The sequence below is a fragment of the Phalangium opilio genome, unplaced genomic scaffold (assembly GCF_054372755.1).
Source record: "Phalangium opilio isolate 3A_F unplaced genomic scaffold, DU_Popi_V2 ptg000017l_1, whole genome shotgun sequence".
Classification (NCBI taxonomy): domain Eukaryota; kingdom Metazoa; phylum Arthropoda; class Arachnida; order Opiliones; family Phalangiidae; genus Phalangium; species Phalangium opilio.
Window position 1 is genome coordinate 6,503,844 of NW_028324151.1, and position 22,474 is coordinate 6,526,317.

The window sequence follows — 22,474 nt, forward strand, 5'->3', positions numbered from 1 at the left end:
GCATGAGTATATACCATTTCGAGCGGGTGCGTTGTCACTATAAAATCCATTTCTAATAAGCAAACGTACAGTCAGTAAAGCCGCTCTAGCTTTAAACTTATAGCTGTAACAAAGGAGCCGTTAAGATTAGTTTTCATCCTCGCAAGAAAAGGACGCGTAAATGCCAACGCGCGTCAAAAAGCGCCATATTTACAAGTTGAAGCTGGGAGAATAGAGGTAAGGTGGAATGGAATGATTATGGGCAACCTGCGGCACTGGTCCATAGCTTTACCAGTGCACCTCGCGAACGCCCCTACCTTTCGGTAGGCGATTATTAAGTGCTTCCGCGTTGCGCCATTGCAATTGTATGAAAACTAGCATCTATTTTTAAAACAGAGGGGGCATGATCCTTTACGATTCCGTATTGTACGACCCTACCTCCTAAACGCTGAGGATGCTGGGAGGACTTCGGTGCCGTTGGTGGTGTACAGAGGAAACATTATAGGTAAGGGGGTTACCACTCCATCCCTCTCTCCTTCATGGTTGAAGTGTCCATAAACGACTCTTACAGTATAGCAAGGGCGTGAAAATTTGACGCGTTTTGTGTTGCGCTGGTGGAAACCAAGCTTTAACCTGCATGAGAACGGGGAGATTAATTCTGTCTTTGAACATTCTCAGAATTTATTTGGGTTCTTGGTGAAGCGTCGGAATAATAATTAATAGAATAACACACAGGGTGAACAGGTAGGTAAGGTGGTTCCTCAAGCTGCCATCGAGATCACCCCAACCCATCTTTGAAGAAATTATAACATTGAAAATATCCGTGTTGTCATAAGTAACGTAATGATAAAATAAGTATGACACTTGCATTGAACGCAAATTTTATTTTATGAATTTGCGTTCGACGTTTATGAATTCCACCTTTAGTTTACCTTCGCTCGTGTAGAAGGTGCACATGCGAAGGGGCGAATGCCTTAAAACCGTCACAAAACTGACTCTCAACTGTTCCTCTTGTATCTCTATTTGAAGTACTCATGACGCAATTTATTTTCAGCCAATAAAAAAGTTGCGCACCATTTACAACATTTGCCTATACGTCATACAAAACACAAAAAAAAACTACGATTTTCAAAAACGAAATATGCCTAATGTATTTTATTAATGGTTATCGTATTTCTAATGGAGTTTATTGTTAATAGTTAACGCGTTTCTTACGTAAATTATAATTAGATAAGGTGTTTCTTGTGTAGTTTATTTTTAATTATTTTATTATTGTTTTATTTGTTGATTTATTGTGTTTTATTATTGTTTTATTGCATTTTTATAAAGTAGCTTAATATAATAATGGGCGGAAATTGTATCATATTCGAAAATTAAAACAAAATGTTAAAGAACCGATATTTTACTACAATAATCATAAGTTTATAAGATATGTCCATAAGTATGACACTGCCAATACTTCTTAACGCTAGAGACTTACTGAGAGCTAGAATTATCTATTGAAATTTTTTCAAACACTATCAAAGTTATAATGAATGATAACACATATTCGAAAAGTATTTTAATTATTAATCAATCTGAATGTATCAAATGGAATGTATTTGGAAATAAAATATTGCATTAATATTTATAAGTCTGCCTGATAAATTTATTTTTACTTGTAAGCTTACTAATTATAGTTAGCGGCTGAGCTATAGAAACTTGTTTCATACCCTCTGAATTAGAGTATGATGAAAGTGCTTTCTCAACATAATAGAGTCGAATATGTTGACATGACACACTCTTAATAGACAGAATAAATGACTTTATAAAATGAAAATTTTGAATACAGTATCAATGATATAATGAATGATTTTATTCGAAGTGATTTGGACTGATGCGTGACATAGCAGCCACGCAAAACGATACAATACTAATATTTAATTAGCTAGTGCTGGTTACATAAAAGTGTGTTTGTTTATGTGTGTGGTAGTGAAGGGATTAACCATACCCGGTCACGTCACTTATGACGTCAGATCACGTCACTTATGACGTCATGTCACGTCACTTATTACGTCAGATCACGTCACTCATGACGTCATGACACGTCACGACACGTCACTTATAACGTCAGATCACGTCACTTATGACGTCAGATCACGTCACTTATAACGTCAGATCACGTCACTTATGACGTCATGTCACGTCACTTATAACGTCAGAACACGTCACTTATGACGTCAGATCACGTCACTCATGACATCAGAACACGTCACTTATGACGTCAGATCACGTGACTTATGACGTCAGAACACGTCACTTATGGCGTCAGATCACGTCACTTATGACGTCAGGTCACGTCACTTATATCGTCATGTCAGGTCACCTATGACGTCATATCACGTCACTTATGACGTCATGTCACGTCACCTAAGTCATATCACGTGACCTATGACGTCATATCACGTGACCTATGACGTCATATCACGTGACCTTTGACGTCATGAGTGACGTGATATGACGTCACGTCACAGAGGTTATTGACTTGTGACGTCACGATAGATGTTAATAATAGGTGATGATTATCCATTCAATTATCATTCATTTAGGCCTAGCGTTCATTGATGTAGGCCTAGCGTTCATTAATGTAGGCTAGCGTTCATTAATGTAGGCCTAGCGGTGTTCAGCCATTTGAATTTCGTGCCAAGGACACGGCCCATCCGAGTCCGCGCATCGGCGCTTTTAGCGCCCCCCGACGTAGCAAATTTATTTCGTAGTTGAAACTTGAAACTTGGACGCCGCATTCGTTCTTTGCCTGGAAGCCGCCGAGGAGGTCACTTAGGAAAATCTTTCCCACTCTGCTGATCGTGATCCCGGCTTTTGCGGTTGGTTCTTGATAGCTCCGTCATTTCGCTGATCGGTTTTCCCGAGGACGCATGCTGAATTCGAAGCTCTTTAACTTAGCGGCCATTTGGAAGTTACAGCCGAGTTCATTCTTTGCCTGGAAGCCGTCGAGGAGGTAGCTTGGAAAAAACCTTTCCCGCTCAGCTGATCGTGATCCCGGCTTTTGAGGTCTATTCATGATAGCTCCGCCATTTCGCTGATCGTCTTTCCCGAGGACGCAAGCTGAATTCGAAGCTCTTCAACTTACTTGGCGGCCATTGCTTGACCTCCTCGTGCTTTAACAGTCCGTAAGCTTAAACTTTAATCCAAATTCATCTAGCTCCCCTTAAATTATTTATTTTATTTCAAGTATTTAAATTAATTAGGTAGTGTTAAATGTTAGTTATTTTTATTTATTTATTAAAAATCAAGTACCATAAATAAAATTTTACAACGAGATGATGGACAAGAGAGAATCCCTTAATAATTAGTTAATGGGCTATTATTACAAGTTATTAAACGGGGCACATAATTAATTTAGAGATAACGCGACAGATTTTCGGAAATCAAGTCCGGCCGAGGTAATATTAAAACACGAGGTTGCCTAAGTTTAAGCCTGGTCCCATTTAAACCCTAGTTATTTACGGGGTATGTCTTTGGGAATAGTTAAGCAGGTTAGAAAAGCAGGTTTTCCAAAATTAGTCAAAGGGGTATTTTAAATAAATTTAGAGATAAAGCGACAGATTTTCGAAAATCAAGTCCCGAAGAGATAATTTTAAGACACGAGGTTGTGCTAACCTAAGCCTAAGTTAAGCCTTGTCCCAAGGTTTTTATTTATCGGCTCTGTGGGAATGGTTTTAAACAAATAAATGGCAGGTTTTTCTAAAATTACTCAAGGGGATATTTTAAATTATTAAACTGTTAAAAGGGGCACGATATTTAATTTCAATAAATGGCCGGTTTTAGTAAAATTAATTTAGGGGATATTTTAAATTATTTTCATTGCGAAGCTAAGTAATTAAAAGTAAATTAATCGCAGGTTTTTCTGAAATTAGTTTAAGGGATGTTGTAAATTATTTTCATGATTAAGTTACGTAAATTATTTTAAAATAAATAGCAGATTTTCTTAAAATTAGTTTAGGGGATGTGTTAAATTATCAAGGTAATAAATGGGTACATAATTTAACTTAAAATAAATGGTAGGTTTTTCTAAAATTATTTTCTATACAACTTTAGGAAATAATTAGTTAACCAGACTATTATTTAAGGGTGCCAATCGCGGTAGTCATTTCAAGCCTTTCTTTAATTCGGGGTAGTTTGTCTTTTTCTCTTTGGTAGCCTGTTTTTAATTAATGACACGTTTTTCTTAAATTATTTAAATCTAAGAGATTATTTAGTTCTGCCCAAAAATAGGCAATAGTTTAAGATGTGTTATTAATGTTTTCATTTATAGATGCAGCTGATATTCTTGGATTTTTCTGTTGCTTGTCATTCCGAGACATATCATTCCCAATGACTTCCGCTGTTCTGGACTTGCTATGTATCATTCCTGATGACATATTTCGTTGGATATACGTTACATGATGTCTTCTGGACTGGATCTCTCTCAGCGCTGACTTAAAGATATGGAAGAAATCGTCGAAGCTAGAAGACACAAAATACATCTTTTTTACTTAAAACGTTTTCATGTAACCACTTAACTTAATTTTTTTGCTTGCAAATTTTATTTGTAACTACTTATTATTTTTTTTTCGCGTTCAAAGTTTAACTTACCAACCTCTTTAATATTTTTTTGTTCGAAATTTTTGTAAACACTTAGGTTTTTTTGTTTTTCATTGAATAAATTTTGCCTTAAACCTCGTTCTTTTTTTTCTTGAATTTTTAATATACTAGACTTGGTTTCGATTTTTAAGCTTTTTACTTAATAAACAAGAAAATAAAACCATTAAAAAAATATTTTTTTATGTAAAAAAAAAATTTTTATACAAAAAAATTAAATTTTATTAAAAATTAATAAAAAAATCATAAAAATATGCACAAAAAGGTCAAAAAATGATTATAAGTCCAGCGATTGTTTTTTTCGTTCCATCCCTAGTATCGAAACGTTAAGCTATACTTACTGAACCACCCCCCCATGTAAGCCTTGCGGGCCCAATTTAAATTTAACAAGTCCCTGTTTGACTCTGGAATTATTAAATTTAAACTAAAGCCCGCTGTGGAGCCCCCAAAACCAGGAAACTTCGTCCTTAGCATGGGATATCCAATTAAAGTCCACTTGTTCCTGCGCAAGAAAAATTCGAATTATTATTTGGAAAAAGGCACATGAATAACTTGAAATTAATTACCTTAATACGAAAATCCACTCCAGTATTCTCGCATGATGCGACGCTAAAGGTTCCGGCGTAAGACAAATTACTATAATTTGACAAATAAATGGCACATGCGTAACATTAAACTAAATACCTTAAAGGGGAAAGAAAAATTACACCATAAAAAGCTAAGCCTTGATTTAAATCCGCCAAAAGTCCCGATTACTTTTAAAGAACAAAGCGAATAAGCAACCTTCTACCTTAAAGATAAATAAGAAATTTATTTAGATCCTACAAAAGTCCCTCAAAGAGTTACCAAACGCTTTTTCCTCTAAAAATAACTATAATTATAAACATAAACTAGATACCTTAATACCGCGAAGGGAATCTCACCCTAGTCCTAAAATGTTTAAAATCCTGATTACGTTCATTATTTTTAAAAGAGAGGGCTAGGACCAATCCTATACCTATTCCATAAGAAGCATTTTATTTATATCCTGACGTAAATCCCTAACAGGATCAGACACAAGCGCTTCTCTTCTAAAAATATAATAAAAACTAAGTACCCTAATAATTGCATAGAGGATAATGACCTGCTAGAATTATTCTCAATAAGATTTCTACGCCACTAGTGCCCAAAAGTTTTCACACGCTGTCTAAATAGTTTTTCTAATGAGATTCCCTTTCAACGGATAAAATCAAAGTGTACACCTGAACTAAGAATGGAATTGAACTGGGTTCATTGACCTGATAAATATTGCATGCCATTTTTTGTCAAATAATAGTAATTCATTCTATAATCCAACATAAATTGTTCCCTTGGAAACAGATCATAGCTAAAATAATATCAATTCAAACAATTAATACTATTTAAAATTTGTATCATCTTAAATGGCACAAGTATTTTAGAAGAACGTTAATTTAACTTTTAAATAAGTGATAAAATAAATATTATATCGCCATTAATGCGGTTTCGGGTCAATCTTGAACTATTTATCAATTAATAAATAATAATTTTGAATTACTTTTAAACCGACTAAAAAAGATTGAATAGTAGGACCACGAATAAATTAATTCATTAACTAAGACGATTCAAATATATAATAAGATTAATTTCAAAATATTTAGACTACATAAACGTTAATCATTGTGCCATTTTAAGATATTTACACCAATAGATTTGTTAATTGAAAACATTTTAGAGAACTACAGTCTACACGAGTGCTTATAAACCTCATTTCAATGTTAATAACTATACACCTGCAGCCGTTACAGGTTTTCGACTTGCTTCAGTTATGGGCAATATAAAGCCATTAATTTAGGCAAAGAACGTGCATTATTTAGAATTATGCAGTTCTAAATAACTGGCAAAGTTTCGTAACCAATATATAAAATCAACTAGACCAAGTTCGTAATTAACAAATCTACGTTTAACCAAGGCTTAATTTCCATTCGGTTGCAATAAAACTTTGGTATTTAATAGAAATTAGCCCTTAAAATATAAATAAAATCAAAATATTTACCAGGAAACGATCTCTTTAGTCTTGCACTGAAAAAGCAAGCTTCCAGTTCCACTGCATTGATCAGCAAGGCATTAGGCATCCGCCCCAAAAGACAAAACGGGCCTTGGTCTCAATTAAGGCAAATATTTTCGCACGGAAAACCATGAATTTTCCACTTGCAAGGCTTAATTTCCATTCGGTTGTAATAAAATTTCGGTATTTAATCTAAATTAACCCTTAAAATATTAATAAGAACAAATTATTTACCAGGAAACGATCTCTTTAGGCACGCACAGAAAGTCAGAAACAGGCAGCTGCAATTCTCCATGGCAAGCCCCAAATTGACCCAGAATGAATGGGCGTATTGGTAGCAAACATGGACCGCTAGATGGCGCTGCTCACAACAAACGTTAAGCACACTACGCTGGAGCGTGCGTCTCAATTTAATTGTTTCTAATATAATTAATAATTTAGTTAATTATAATTTAACAATGGCTTCTAAACAGCCCAAAACACTATTCTCCACTATTAAAAAGTGGTACTGGAGTTTATGAATTCCTACAGCGAGAAAACCACCCTATAAACATGTTTGTCTAACAGGTTAAAACCTGAGTTCATAATAATTAAACTAACTCATATGAAACTTAAACTAAACATGGCCTAATTATTCCGGTTCTTAATTAGATAATTTGTGAAATATAATTCGTAATGATGTCCTGTAAGAAGGCTCGGGTTCCGATACACGTCAAAAAGGCTATCAGAAATTCCCCCCGAAATGGTTCAATCGCAAGAGACTTGAGTCTTCCCTCTTAAGATATTAAATTTATAAAACCTGAAGAACTGCCCCAAAAAATGTGTTTTAGTTCCTAGAAACCCCTCCTCTTTTTAAAATTGAAAAACACTAGTTTGGCCTTAACGTTTTTCTCTAGCTCAGCTTAATAAATTTGGTCAGATGTTATATAAATTTAAATGCCTTGAAGTTGACGCAGTAACGTCATTTTTGAAAGTACCTCATGATACATTTTACTGATTTCTTGAAAAACTTTAAATTTAATTTTAATTTAGCATACCTTTCAAGTATCCACACTAAAGCACAGTACCCTTAAGCAGACGACACATATTAGCATTTCACGGGGCCGGAAATAAGCAGGTTTTCCACAAGGAATACATCCTCCTTGGTTTCCAGGCTTCCAGCAATCAGCATCATAGAGACTATAAACCCCAAGGAGTGGAAGGAATGCCTCAACTTGTTGCCCCTTTTTTCTGGTACAGGGCAACTTCCGCTAAGCAAAATTAAACGGGCCGGAAGCTCTCATGTACCAATTTAGGAGCAACATCATTATTTGGGCTTGTGGAGCGGGGGACCTGCCACTCCATTGGGTTTATAGTCTCTATGTCAGCATACCTTCCGGTAGAAGGGTATCGTATCTCTATGCTTTAGCCAGCCTCTGGGACGCTGGGTGTCTCTCCCCACCCGTCCAACTTCCAAGTGGTGTTTGAGAAATTTTCAAATATTTTATCACTTCACTTTCGTAAAAGTACTGAAAGCAAAATATGGACGAAGAAACAGAGGACGTAAAGGGCTTAAAGAAAACTAAGCCTAAAATTATAAAAACTTTAGTAAAGGTCCCCCATAAGTATAAAACCATGGTTATTGGAGACCAAGTCTTAAGGCAAACGAAAGCTCAGATATTTGATTGCCCTTACTGCAAGCAAATGTTCAAGAAAAAAGGAAATCTTGATGCCCATGTACGAACACACACAGGAGAAAGACCTTTTGAATGCTGGGAGTGTGGAAAGGTAGGTATATATAGACTAATGGAACCCCATGTTATTTCCCCATAGAGCTTAATACAGTCGAAGGCAGAGAGCTGCCATTACTCTATACGAGCGTTAAACGCGTCAAAATAACCAGAAGCTTTATCTATGCCATTACACAGGCATTCACCACCAACGGAAATATGGTTCAACATTACATGACCCACGGAGATGTTCGACCCTTTAGCTGTACGATGTGCGAGAAACGCTTCAACCAAAAGCAGCAATTAATAAGGCATCAAAAATCGCACACCAATGAGAGATCCCACATTTGCCCTATCTGCGAACGAGGCTTCCTTCAAACATCAGATTTATTCAGACATTTCAGAGTTCACTTAAACGAAAAACCAAACGAATGTCAATTTTGCGGTCTATATTTTGTCGAGGAACAAGATTTAAATTATCACTTAGAGGTTCACGTTGACGTACCTCAACCCTATCAGTGTTTGGTTTGCAACGTTAATTTTTCAGAGAAGAAATCTTTAAAAGCCCATCTTCCTTTACATAACGGTGACAATACAGCCCGACGTTACAAATGTGGCGACTGCGGCAAAGATTTTCTACTTCGTAAATCTTTAATCTTACATTTAGAAAGACACCCGAGAAGAGCGGGACATTTATTCGGTTGTACAAGATGCAGTCGTTTATTCACGAAACAAATGGACTTGTTTATGCATCTTAGAAATCATATTCAAATTCCAGTTAAATTAGAAACGGCGGCTACTTCCAATTCTGATCTTGTAACCTTCCATAAATCTAATGACGAAATTGAAGAAACCGAAGAAGCTAACGTTATCTACGAAGATGAGAGTGTCACTTACGAAGATGGTGAAATTGCTTATGAAGATAGTAATATCGCTTACGACGAAGATGGAAGTGTTATTTATGAAGATAGTAATATCACTTACGAAGAAGATAGCGGTGTCGTTCATGAAAATGGTCATATGGTATATGAAGATAGTAATGGCGCCTATGAAGATACGGACAGTAACATGGTGATGGTTGAAAATGAAGATAATGATTTATCTCAGTAATGTTTAAAAAAAAATAAATTGATGTACAAAAATGTCATTATGATTATGATTATTAAAACTAAAATATTTATGCAAAATTAATTAATCACTTTGTTTTTATTTTATCTTATATCAAATTTTAAGTTTATGTTAAATCCCGCGAGTTCCGCTGTTAAGTAACGAAATACATAAGGCACATAAATCAGTACAACATTGCTTCCTGATTCGCAAGTTGAACATATCCAGGAACGTGACTTTTTATTGCCTCCTACTTCCTCGGAAATATTAACATAAATCGGCGAAACGATACTCCCACATTTGTGGCAAACATACGCCTATAATGAGATTTGATAAATTTGGTCTTTAGAATTTAAAAATCAGTTGTGACAAATCACAAAGTTGTCTCTGGGAACACTTTTTTTTTATTATGAAATTTTACGTAAGTTGAGGGGCCGATTTTTCACAAATTCTATTCCCAGGATATACACTTCTATCCTTAAAAAGATTTGTTCGAATTTTTCATTCTCGAATTTCTCTCTATATATGGGTTTTAAACAGTGGTGTGCGAGTATTCGTTAAGTTCGAGTATCGATCCGAGAACTCGTTTAGTTCCAGTATCGATCCGAGAACTCGTTTAGTTCCAGTATCGATCCGAGTACTCGTTTAGTTCGAGTATCGATCCGAGTACTCGTTTAGTTCGAGTATCGATTCGAGTACTCGTTTAGTTCGAGTATCGATTCGAGTACTCGTTTAGTTCGAGTATCGATTCGAGTACTCGTTTAGTTCGAGTATCGATTCGAGTACTCGTTTAGTTCGAGTACTCGTTTAGTTCGAGTATCGATTCGAGTATCGATCCGAGTACTCGTTTAGTTCGAGTATCGATCCGAGTACTCGTTTAGTTCGAGTATCGATCCGAGTACTCGTTTAGTTCGAGTATCGATCCGAGTACTCGTTTAGTTCGAGTATCGATCCGAGTACTCGTTTAGTTCGAGTATCGATTCGAGTACTCGTTTAGTTCGAGTATCGATTCGAGTACTCGTTTAGTTCGAGTATCGATCCGAGTACTCGTTTAGTTCGAGTATCGATCCGAGTACTCGTTTAGTTCGAGTATCGATCCGAGTACTCGTTTAGTTCGAGTATCGATCCGAGTACTAGTTAAGTTCGAGTATCGATCCGAGTACTAGTTAAGTTCGAGTATCGATCCGAGTACTAGTTAAGTTCGAGTATCGATCCGAGTACTCGTTTAGTTCGAGTATCGATCCGAGTACTCGTTTAGTTCGAGTATCGATTCGAGTACTCGTTTAGTTCGAGTATCGATTCGAGTACTCGTTTAGTTCGAGTATCGATTCGAGTACTCGTTTAGTTCGAGTATCGATTCGAGTACTCGTTTAGTTCGAGTATCGATCCGAGTACTCGTTTAGTTCGAGTATCGATCCGAGTACTCGTTTAGTTCGAGTATCGATTCGAGTACTCGTTTAGTTCGAGTATCGATTCGAGTACTCGTTTAGTTCGAGTATCGATTCGAGTACTCGTTTAGTTCGAGTATCGATCCGAGTACTCGTTTAGTTCGAGTATCGATCCGAGTACTCGTTTAGTTCGAGTATCGATCCGAGTACTCGTTTAGTTCGAGTATCGATCCGAGTACTCGTTTAGTTCGAGTATCGATCCGAGTACTCGTTTAGTTCGAGTATCGATCCGAGTACTAGTTAAGTTCGAGTATCGATCCGAGTACTCGTTTAGTTCGAGTATCGATTCGAGTACTCGTTTAGTTCGAGTATCGATTCGAGTACTCGTTTAGTTCGAGTATCGATCCGAGTACTCGTTAAGTTCGAGTATCGATCCGAGTACTCGTTTAGTTCGAGTATCGATCCGAGTACTCGTTAAGTTCGAGTATCGATCCGAGTACTCGTTAAGTTCGAGTATCGATCCGAGTACTCGTTAAGTTCGAGTATCGATCCGAGTACTCGTTAAGTTCGAGTATCGATCCGAGTACTCGTTAAGTTCGAGTATCGATCCGAGTACTCGTTAAGTTCGAGTATCGATCCGAGTACTCGTTTAGTTCGAGTATCGATCCGAGTACTCGTTTAGTTCGAGTATCGATCCGAGTACTCGTTTAGTTCGAGTATCGATCCGAGTACTCGTTTAGTTCGAGTATCGATCCGAGTACTCGTTTAGTTCGAGTATCGATCCGAGTACTCGTTTAGTTCGAGTATCGATCCGAGTACTCGTTTAGTTCGAGTATCGATCCGAGTACTCGTTTAGTTCGAGTATCGATCCGAGTACTCGTTAAGTTCGAGTATCAATCCGAGTACTCGTTTAGTTCGAGTACCGATCCGAGTACTCGTCAAGTTCGAGTTTCGAGCCGAGTACTCGTTTAGTTCGAGTATCGATCCGAGTACTCTATACTCGAAAAGAAGCACGGTAGAATAGATAAGATTTCATAGGGGATTGGAAAACAGTTTGCTTAAGTCTCTATAAAACCACGCCACGACACAAGCAAGGCGAGTTTAGAATACTTGGGGTTTCCCGATAATACTTTAGTTAATTTATGTAACTGATGCTCATTAAAATTTTACTATATGGCGTTACGCTACGTTTTTTTGTTTATTTATATTTCAAGTTGAATTGCTGTCAAATGCCAAAAATAAATACGTAAAAAATAAGAAAAATACTTACCAATGACTTGTCGGAACAATTAAATAATCTATCATGCAACAGAAATGATGTTCCATGAGCTAAAAGCGAATCTCGTTCCATTTCTCCAAACCTAATTCCTCCGGCTCTTTTTCGACCTTTAACAGGCTGATGCGTGATTTGGTCAATTGGTCCAGTTGTACGAACCTAATAATTAATAAAAAAAATTGCAATTGCAATTGCCATCATGCAATACTTAAAAATTAGTATAACCGACAAAGACCTGATGCAACACAGCGAATTTTACAATTATACATTTCAGATGTGCTTGCGTTATATTTTCTAATATGGAGCTAACAGTTCTGACCCTGAAACGTCACACCCTTCTATCTCTTACTGGAGTTTCATCCCCCCTAACGGTTTGGAAACAGTATTCTACGCGCAAAAATGCCAACCAGATGAGGGACTGCGTGACGTCAGACTATCTCTTCCCCGCAGCCAGTTGTTAGCTCCATAATGACTTACTACAGTACCCGCCCACTTTTCAAACCTCCGTAGAAACAGGCAAATAATGTTTACCTGAAATTTATCAGCAACCATATGCCTGAGTCGTTGATAGAAAACAACCCCGAAAAAGATATCAGCTTTTAATTCCCTGCCGTCAACCCCACTGTACATAACTTCATTGCCAAAATAATTGTAGCCAGCTAAGAAATAATTATAAATAGACTTTGTAATTACTAATTAGCCTTATTCCTGATCAGCGCCATCTACCCATAGCGGTGACTTTGAGAACTACTGTAAGCGGCAAGCCAATCAGATGTCGCTAAAATCTGGTGACGTCATTTTTGGTAAGACCCGAGAGTGCCAGTCAGTGACGTCACCAGATTTTAGCGACATCTGATTGGCTTGCCGCTTACAGTAGTTCTCAAAGTCGCCGCTATGGGTAGGTGGCGCTGATCAGGAATAAGGCTAATTAAGCCTAATAAATTAAATCAAAATATAATAATTTATAACTACCAGCTTGTAACAATTCTCCAAAATACTCCGAGGCTGGTTGGGTCTCGGAGAATTTGAAAGGAGTAGCGTCATGAACTAATCCATGAAGAGCGGCCGATTTTCCCGCCATACTCTCAATCATCATTCCAATTGTCATACGAGATGGAAAACCATGAGGGTTAAACAAAATATCAGGGGTCATTCCACTTTCTGTGAAGGGCATATTTTCGCAAGGCCATTTTTGACTACAGACACCTTTCTGTCCATGACGACTCGCGAATTTGTCACCAATAATTGCGTTCCTCTAAAAAGAAAATTAATGGCCAACGCTTAAGTTAGCGTGGAGAAGTTATAAATGGCGAACTAATACTCGGGACTCGATTAATACTCGACAGGTAAATATTCCGGGACTCGACAGGTAAATATTCCGGGACTCGACAGGTAAATATTCCGGGGGACTCGACAGGTAAATATTCCGGGGGACTCGACAGGTAAATATTCCGGGGGACTCGACAGGTAAATATTCCGGGGGACTCGACAGGTAAATATTCCGGGGGACTCGACAGGTAAATATTCCGGGGGACTCGACAGGTAAATATTCCGGGGGACTCGACAGGTAAATATTCCGGGGGACTCGACAACTAAATATTCCGGGACTCGACAACTAAATATTCGGGACTCGACAACTAAATATTCGGGACTCGACAACTAAATATTCGGGACTCGACAACTAAATATTCGGGACTCGACAACTAAATATTCGGGACTCGACAACTAAATATTCGGGACTCGACAACTAAATATTCGGGACTCGACAACTAAATATTCGGGACTCGATTAATATTGATACTCGGACTAGGCTCTAAACCGAAAAAACGGGACTCGCGCACTACTGTTGATGATCCCAATGTCACACTAGACCAAAGTGGTGGCACTAAATGTGACTTTGTCGAACGTAGGACCCGACTGGCATTTTTCCTACATGATATATTCACCTGAATCCAAAGAGTTATGCAAATATTTTGCATTATATCCGTTCCGGTATCATTCCCTAAAACTTTAACTTCCAAGACATAGGCTTCTTCAGACGATTTATATTTGTGGATTTTAGTTTCACCCGTCGCTAAATTAACGAAACTAAAAGAGAAAAGGGTTACGATGTTCGTAATAATCGCGATTATTTTTTAATAAGAATAAAATTAATTACCTGCAAAGCGCATCCCCTTCTTTAACTTTCGTTCCAATAAATGGTAACCCGTCATTATCGATAATTCCATCCAAATATTTATCTTCAGGCTTTCGTCCAAAAATATACGAAACTTGGGTTCCTCTATCACCAAACTCTTCTCTTAAATTAACAAAGTGGGATTTGTAGACGCTGCCATGTTTGAAACCTCGTTCCAATGAGCTTTTATTAAGAATCATGGCGTCTTCCATATCATAACCCTTTAAGAAGCCTCTATAAAAATCTTTGAAACTGGTAGAACCCGAATAATATCTTACAGTATATGAAATGACAGCCACAATCGCGTTAGTACCAAATGGATAGCTATCAAATTGATAGTAATCATGCATGGCTGGTCTGACTAGAGGCGATTGAGGATTTTGAATTCGGTACATTTTATTATCAGAACGATGTCGAAATGTATGGCATGGTGAACCCATCGTTTGTTTACCCATCTAAAATTTAATTGTCGCCATTATCATGTGAGTTAGCCGCAATTTTCCAGTTTTACATGGAAGCAGAAACATCTCCCCATTTTTAATCTTCCAGTATCCCCAACAAATACGCGTTCATTGCTTTTAAGTATAAATATTCACAGACAACAAGACTAACAACAACGTCTAGACTAACGTCTAACCAGCGCAAACGGCCTGGACTAAGGTCTTACCAGCCCAAACGGCCTGGACTAAGGTCTTACCAGCCCAAACGGCCTGGACTAACGTCTTACCAGCGCAAACGGCCTGGACTAAGGTCTTACCACGCGCAAACGGCCTGGACTAACGTCTTACCAGCGCGAAACGGCCTAGACAAACGTCTTACCAGCGCGAAACGGCCTAGAATAACGTCTTACCAGCGCGAAACGGCCTAGAATAACGTCTTACCAGCGCGAAACGGCCTACACTAACGTCTTACCAGCGAAAAACGGCTTACACTAACGTCTTACCAGCGCAAACGGCCTAGACAAACGTCTTACCAGCGCGAAACGGCCTAGAATAACGTCTTACCAGCGCAAAACGGCCTAGAATAACGTAAACGGCCTAGAGACTAGCGTCTTACCAGCGAAAAACGGCCTAGACTAAGGTCTTACCACGCGCAAAACGGCCTAGAGACTAGCGTCTTACCAGCGCAAACGCCCTAGAGACTAGCGTCTTACCAGCGAAAAACGGCCTAGACTAAGGTCTTACCAGCGAAAAACGCCCTAGAATAACGTCTTACCAGCGAAAAACGCCCTAGAATAACGTCTAACCAGCGAAAAACGGCCTAGACAACGTCTAACCAACGCAAACGGCCTGGACTAACGTCTTACCAGCGCAAACGCCCTAGACTAACGTCTTACCAGCAAAAAACGGCCTAGACTAACGTCTTACCAGCAAAAAACGCCCTAGAGACTAACGTCTTACCAGCGCAAAACGGCCTAGACTGTTTCATCTGAGTCTCATTGTCCTTGTTAGACTTAAACGACTTATAGCTACTCGACATTAAAGACTGTTTCAACATACCTGACATTCATACATGTTTCGAGGACTTTGATTAAAATCCGAATAAGGAATTTGATTGGCTAAGACGCTAAGCATACTCGTCTCCCTAATTTCTTGATGAGTCGTTATCCCTTCGTGAGCTTCTTCCGGTATTAAACAAATATCGAGATAGGCTTGTTCAAACGTTCCAATCATTTCAATTGTTCCCGAAGATAAATTCTTAACGGGTCTCATCATTCTGGCATTAGTACTAAACATATAAATGCCAGGATATTGAGACGCTTTCGTTGTAACGGGAACAAAAGCAATTTCTAGCGTCTTGGGAACTCGTTCTTGATTGGTCGCTTTCAGGTAACGAAGTTTGAGTACAAACTCCTGTCCAAAATGATGTGGAACCCAACCGACTAATCGTCCATCGAGAGATATGGGGTAAGCGTTGCTGTAACCGCAAATTGGTTCTATTTCCCACGGTGTCATTCCTAGTCCGCAGAATAATCTCGGTAAATGTGTGTGCGGTTCTTGGAAGTTTACAATCTGTTAAGAAGTTGAATTAGTCCTACATTACACCCCTTTACAGTGTTCATACAACTTTTGGAAAACAAATTTCCCTGAGATTTATGGGAGGTTTTTTCCCATATACTTCCCTGAGTTTTCCAGGTTTTTACCGTATATGGAGTGTCCTATGGAGCGAATGTTAACGAAGGAGGGGGATAAATTGGACTATAACATACTCAAAGGGCATCCCCGTATCTCTAGTAGAACCAGAGTTATGAGCCTCCAAAGTGTAGTGTAACGTTAATCCTATGGAGGGAATGTTCACGAACATTTTGCTCAATTACTCGGCCCCTGTTTGTCGTAGCCCTAAGTTTTTAGTATGGTTGGATGGGGGACAAATAGGACTATAACATACTCAAAGGACATCCCCGTATCTCTAATATAACCAGAGTTATGAGCCTCCAAAGTATAGTGTAACGTTAATCCTATGGAGGGGGGTATGTTCACGAACATTTTGCTTAATTACTCGGTCCCTGTTTGTCGTAGCCCTAAGTTTTTAGTATGGTTGGATGGGGGACAAATAGGACTATAACATACTCAAAGGACATCCCCGTATCTCTAGTAGAACCAGAGTTATGAGCCTCCAAAGTGTAGTGTAACGTTAATCCTATGGAGGGTATGTTCACGAACATTTTCCTCAATTACTCGGCCCCCGTTTGTCGTAGCCCTAAGTTTTTAGTATGGTTGGATGGGGAACAAATAGGACTATAACATACTCAAAGGACATCCCCGTATCTCTAGTAGAACCAGAGTTATGAGCCTTCAAAGTTGGGTGTAACGTTAATCCTATGGAGGGGGGTATGTTCACGAACATTTTCCTCAATTACTCGGCCCCTGTTTGTCGTAGCCCTAAGTTTTTAGTATGGTTGGATGGGGGACAAATAGGACTATAACATACTCAAAGGACATCCCCGTATCTCTAATATAACCAGAGTTATGCGCCTCCAAAGTATAGTGTAACGTTAATCCAATGGAGGGTATGTTTATGAACATTTTGCTTAATTACTCGGCCCCTGTTTGACGCAAATTTCCCTGATTTCCCTGAATTTTATTAAAAATTTTAAATTTCCCTTAGTTTTCCCTGAGGACCGTTTTTGTCAACTATTTATTTCCCTGATTTTTCCAGGTTTTCCCTGTTTTCCAGGTTTGTATGAACCCTGCCTTTAGGTTGAGGGAAACCTTCATGGACTAACTTCGCACAATGCTGTCATGTGATTTAAGAGACCACATGGTCCTCCATCAGGAGTGTGAACTGGACACAAGAATCCCCAGGCTTCTGGCAGTAATTTACGAACAGTGGTTGTCCTCATTTCTTGGAAAAATGCGCCACGATGTATGCATCGAAAATGGGATATGTATCGCCAATAATTTAACTTCTCAGCTATAATAGTTAGGCCTGAAAATTGTTGAAGACCTAATCCACTTCGTGATCCCAAGTTACCAGTGGCTAACATGAAATCAATTGGTCTTCCAACGTCAATTGAGCTACTAATACATTGGCTTACAAAGCCTGTTGAAATATATATTGGTTAGAATTAAAATTAAGCCTTTAGAACGTCCAAGACTAACTATTAGTTAGCCGGAATTCTGCTCCTTTCATTCTGGCTTTACGTTCCATGTTTAAACGAATAGTACTTAACCAAAGTTCAAGTTTTTCCTATAAAATTAAAATTTCCCAATTAGAAATTAATTAACTAATTTAAAGGGAGGGTGAAGTAGAAAATCAATTGATTTTTTATCGATTCTTCTACCAATTTTAAGACTAGTCTGCATAGTGAAACATTCAGGAAATACCAACTCCGAATGATTTTAAAATTATTTCAAATTAGGTTCAGATTTTAAGGATAATTTTAAACAAGGACTGCCGACCAATCGCGTAACGCCCTGCCTTTTTATTAACAAAATTCTCGTGGCACGCTCCGTGTCTCGCGTCACCCACGATTGTCACGTCGCGCGCCTAATTTTATCAAATCTCGTGATAAATTTCATTCAACACGGAACATGCCACGAGAATTTTGTTAACAAAAAGGCAGGGCGTTACGCGATTGGTCAGCGGTCCTTGTTTAAAATTATCCTTAAAATCTGAACCTAATTTGAAATAATTTTAAAATCATTCGGAGGTATGTATTTCCTGAATGTTTCACTATGCAGACTGGTCTTATAATTAGCAGAAGAATCGATAAAAAAAGTATCACTTGATTTTCCACTTCACCCTCCCTTTAAAGTTAATAAAGACTTCTTAAGTTCTTAATTACTTTTAAGACCATTAAATACAGATGTCCTCCGAGGAGTACTTCCTGGTTCATTGGGTTATCTGGACTTTCAATGGCACACTCTCCTTTGGCAACGGCAAAGAGTTTTCGCGTCATGAAACTAAGAATTAATATTATTTACTTAGCAACTCATATAAAGATGTAATTTACTAATTTTTAATATCACGGTTCTTTCTTTTCTTACATAAGCAAATTAAATTTATCGATGTTTTTGTCAAGGTGAATGGCAATTATTTTTCTAAGGAGAAATTCACAAACTTCCAGGTCAGAAACCCAAGCGGGTAATTGAAGTTTAACTCTAAATATCTCTCCAATGTATTGCTTGATTTGTAGGTGAGTATAGAGACCTTCTGACTGAATTTGTCGAAGCATGTTTGCGACGCATCTATATTAAAAATTTAAAAGCCATAGGAAATGTATTTATCGGAAAAGTTCATGTAACATAACTGATTATACCTTAAAAGAATGGCTGCTTTTTCTAAATATAAAAGGAAATAAATAAATGATCTCTTATTACAATATGATAATTAGTACATTTAATTAGTCTTAAAAACAATCAAGGGCTACTGCGCCATTGGTTTAGTTGCGTCTGCTACACTGAACCACTTACCTGCCTTACCCTCTCTCAGTCCGTGAGAATTCAACCAATGCCGTAGGAGTAAGAGGTTCGATTTAGCAGACGCCACTAAAGTCTAAAAAAATGGCGGATGGCGCAGTCCATTGGATTAGAGGCGTCTGCTAAATCGAACCAATAACCTACCCCTACCTCTCTCAGCCTGAGAGAATTCAACCAATCCCGTAGGGGTGAGTAGTTCGATTTAGCAGACGCCACTAAAGCAATGGCGGATGGCGCGTCTGCTAGCCAGACCGCCATTGGTTTAGTGGCGTCTGCTAAATCGAACCACTTAACTACCCCTACCTCTCTCAGCCTGTGAGAATTCAACCAATGCCGTAGGAGTAAGAGGTTCGATTCAGCAGACGCCACTAAACCAATGGAGGATGGCGCGTCTGCTAGCCAGACCGCCATTGGTTTAGTGGCGTCTGCTAAATCGAACCCCTTACCCTCTCTCAGCCTGAGAGAATTCAACCAATGCCATAGGAGTAAGAGGTTCGATTTAGCAGACGCCACTAAAGCAATGGCGGATGGCGCGTCTGCTAGCCAGAACCCTTTACTCTTACGGGATTGGTTGAATTCTCACAGGCTGAGAGAGGTAAGGGGGTAAGTGGTTCAGTTTAGCAGACGCCACTAAACCAATGGCGCAGTAGTCCTCGTTTTTGATTTAGCAGACGCCACTAGAGTCTAAACCAATGGCGGATGGCGCAGTAGTCCTTGATAGTTTTTAAGACTAATTAAATGTACTAATTATTTTGTATAATAAGAGATCATTTATTTCTATTTAATATTTAATTCCATTTATATTTAGAAAAAGCAGCCGTTCTTTTAAGGTATAATGTTCTGTTAACGAGACTATTCCATTAAAAACTATTCTGATAATCGTGTCATACCCTTTAAAATAAGTATTTTCCTCCTGACCCTTAATCATCTCTTTAAAAATCTCGTAATCAGTGACGTCACAAAGGCATTTCAGTAATATAATAATAGGGACAAAGAACAACTCTTTTTGATAGGAAAACATCATTTGGGCAGTTCCATTGGTTAAGTAATGCAATACTAAGTTAGAACTAGTTTGATCTCGAGCAACACATCTTATTGACACTCCGAATTCAGAAAACATAGCCCCGCGATTTTTCCACGAATTACGAGTCATAGCTAATGGCTATAGAAAATTTATTGAAGTTTTAATAATCACCGTTATCGTAACATTGTGAAAGTAACCTTACATAATTTCTTCTTTGAAGTATAAGCATCCGAATCAATTTCTCATTTCCATTTACAATGAAATATCCACCAAATTCCTCGGCTTCTTCACCCCTTTTAACTAATTCTGTAGGTTTTAGTTTGTTTAGGTTACAAGCATCGGATTTAACCATAATCGGAATTTCCCAATTCCTTTGAACAGTTTCTTGGGGAACCCCATTCTTTTTCCATGTGAATGTTATTTCTAATTTTCCTTTATAGGAAATTCCCCGAGAGCGACACTAAGTGACAAAATGACTCCACATTTTAGACTAAAATCATCACTATTGTAACGGACTGGGCAGTCCGTTGCACTATTAAGTCTTATCATAAGGACATCATCTCTCTAAGGGCGCAAGCGCATCTATTAGCAAAAACATCTAGTTCTGGTAGATGTGACGTAGATTTTGTATAGGGGCTCCTTCCGAATTTTTCGTGAAATTCGCGGGAGGGAAAAATAGTTTTCAAAATAAGCCACGACCGATATCCTAAGCCGGTCGTGGTCTAGACGCGAGCTCTGAGATAACGCTCCCAAGCAGTTGGGAATCAAACTAAAACAGGTGGGGAGGCGAGAGAGGAAGGAATGAGGGGAAAAAATAAGTAAGAGAATTTCCAGAACCCCCCAGCTCTCTCAGACACAAGAGGTAAATTCGCGCTTAGTAAAAATCACGAAGAGCTGTCGTGAGAAATCTTTGAAGAAGGGAAAAATGTTCAATGCTGGGTTACTCTGCAGCGAATGCGCTCGGTCTCTGTTTAGGCTATACAATTATTATACCACTTGAGATGAGACGGATGGCTGACCAAATCGGACATACATACATTTCAACCGTAACATACAATCTTGGGCCCTTAGAGAGAAATAATGTCCTTATGGTCTTATAAATTATACCTCAGCAGGATAGACTTTGTATGTACGAGCGTGTAAACTATCTTTATGAATGGTGGGGCTAGTGACACCTGCGCTCTGTAGTAATTAATATATTGTATGTATTTTAAATGAATTAACTGTAAATTATAATTTAAATTAAAAGAGACTAACCAATATCTCAAAGCATAATCTTTCACCACTAGGTGCTTCAAATTCATATGGGTCTATGTTCTAATTTTAAAGTTTTAATGGTTTAAATTTCACACTAATTTATTATAAAAAAAATAGGTCACAATACGCTTACTTCTATGGCTTTTGGAAGCCCTTCAGATAAGAAATAATTAAAGGAATCGACATGTGGTTTACCAATTTCTTGCAACACCTGTGAAATTTATTTTCAAATTTAGCGCCCTTTTTTAGCCAAGGCTTAACTTTATTAACCATTTAATATCTTTCAACTTTATATTAAGCCAAAAATAATAGAAATAGCGTAATTTTTTACTTACCTTGTATTGTTCCGGATTTAGTTTACCGAAATTATTAGTTTGAATACTTTTTAGTGAAGGATTCGACGGTACTTCGTATTTTTTGAAGTCATAGTTTTCGGAAACACGCCGCACAGAGTCGGGCGCCATTGCTCTTCTGGGGAGTGGGCCCATGGTGGGGCGCAATTAGTTTTAGTTTCAGTTCTTTAACTTCGTGGAACAAGAAAAATTTACAAATGATAATAATTTTGCGGACGTTTTAAACATTAAAACAATTACCGATATTCTTTACTATGCAAGTGCATGTTTCTATGATCAAACAAAATAGGATCGGACTCCACTTTCCCAACTTTAGAGGTTATGTACAGCCCTGGCAGATTTTACTGCCCATGCGCAATATATAGCACTTCATTAAAGCCGCGAAATATAAAAAAAATAACGCCACGTGTTTGCTCAAAATCCTAAAATTTTATTATTCGTACAAAAGTGTATGCAAATATAAATTTAAAAGTAGTCAAACTTCCCTTTCCCAACTTTAGAGGTTATGTACAGCCCTGGCAGACTTTATTGCCCATGCGCAATATTTAGCTCTTCATTAAAGCCGCGAAATATAAAA

At 38.1% G+C, this 22,474-nt stretch overlaps 2 protein-coding genes and 1 long non-coding RNA gene across 4 annotated transcripts; 1 reads left to right on the forward strand and 2 right to left on the reverse strand.

Moving 5' to 3' along the window:
* Positions 1 to 3,234: 3,234 nt before the first annotated feature.
* Positions 3,235 to 7,741, reverse strand: LOC149702772 (uncharacterized). 2 transcript variants are annotated; one of them, XR_016381853.1, is made up of 4 exons: positions 6,920 to 7,741; positions 6,674 to 6,836; positions 5,187 to 5,986; positions 3,235 to 4,485 (listed from the first exon to the last, which is right to left on the reverse strand). It is a non-coding gene; the product is annotated as an uncharacterized LOC149702772 (long non-coding RNA). The 2 variants fall into 2 exon arrangements; XR_016381852.1 differs by lacking the exon at positions 3,235 to 4,485 and adding an exon at positions 4,819 to 5,122.
* A 338-nt stretch (positions 7,742 to 8,079) lies between these two features.
* LOC149702773 (uncharacterized) lies at positions 8,080 to 9,585 on the forward strand. Its single transcript, XM_089866685.1, has 2 exons — positions 8,080 to 8,452; positions 8,593 to 9,585. Exons 1-2 carry the CDS (start codon positions 8,207 to 8,209, stop codon positions 9,502 to 9,504), a joined length of 1,158 nt encoding a protein of 385 aa, XP_089722811.1. The 5' UTR covers positions 8,080 to 8,206; the 3' UTR covers positions 9,505 to 9,585.
* Polr1B (RNA polymerase I subunit Rpl135) lies at positions 9,571 to 22,036 on the reverse strand. The gene is made up of 18 exons (XM_089866684.1): positions 21,880 to 22,036; positions 21,678 to 21,755; positions 21,545 to 21,604; positions 21,395 to 21,469; positions 20,490 to 20,747; positions 20,154 to 20,425; positions 18,832 to 19,032; positions 18,630 to 18,747; positions 17,944 to 18,031; positions 17,568 to 17,884; positions 15,841 to 16,353; positions 14,620 to 14,796; positions 14,324 to 14,562; positions 14,112 to 14,253; positions 13,138 to 13,420; positions 12,697 to 12,824; positions 12,160 to 12,324; positions 9,571 to 9,818 (listed from the first exon to the last, which is right to left on the reverse strand). The coding sequence occupies exons 1-18, from the start codon at positions 22,030 to 22,032 to the stop codon at positions 9,606 to 9,608; spliced, it is 3,480 nt and encodes a 1,159-aa protein (XP_089722810.1). The 5' UTR covers positions 22,033 to 22,036; the 3' UTR covers positions 9,571 to 9,605.
* Positions 22,037 to 22,474: the final 438 nt, after the last annotated feature.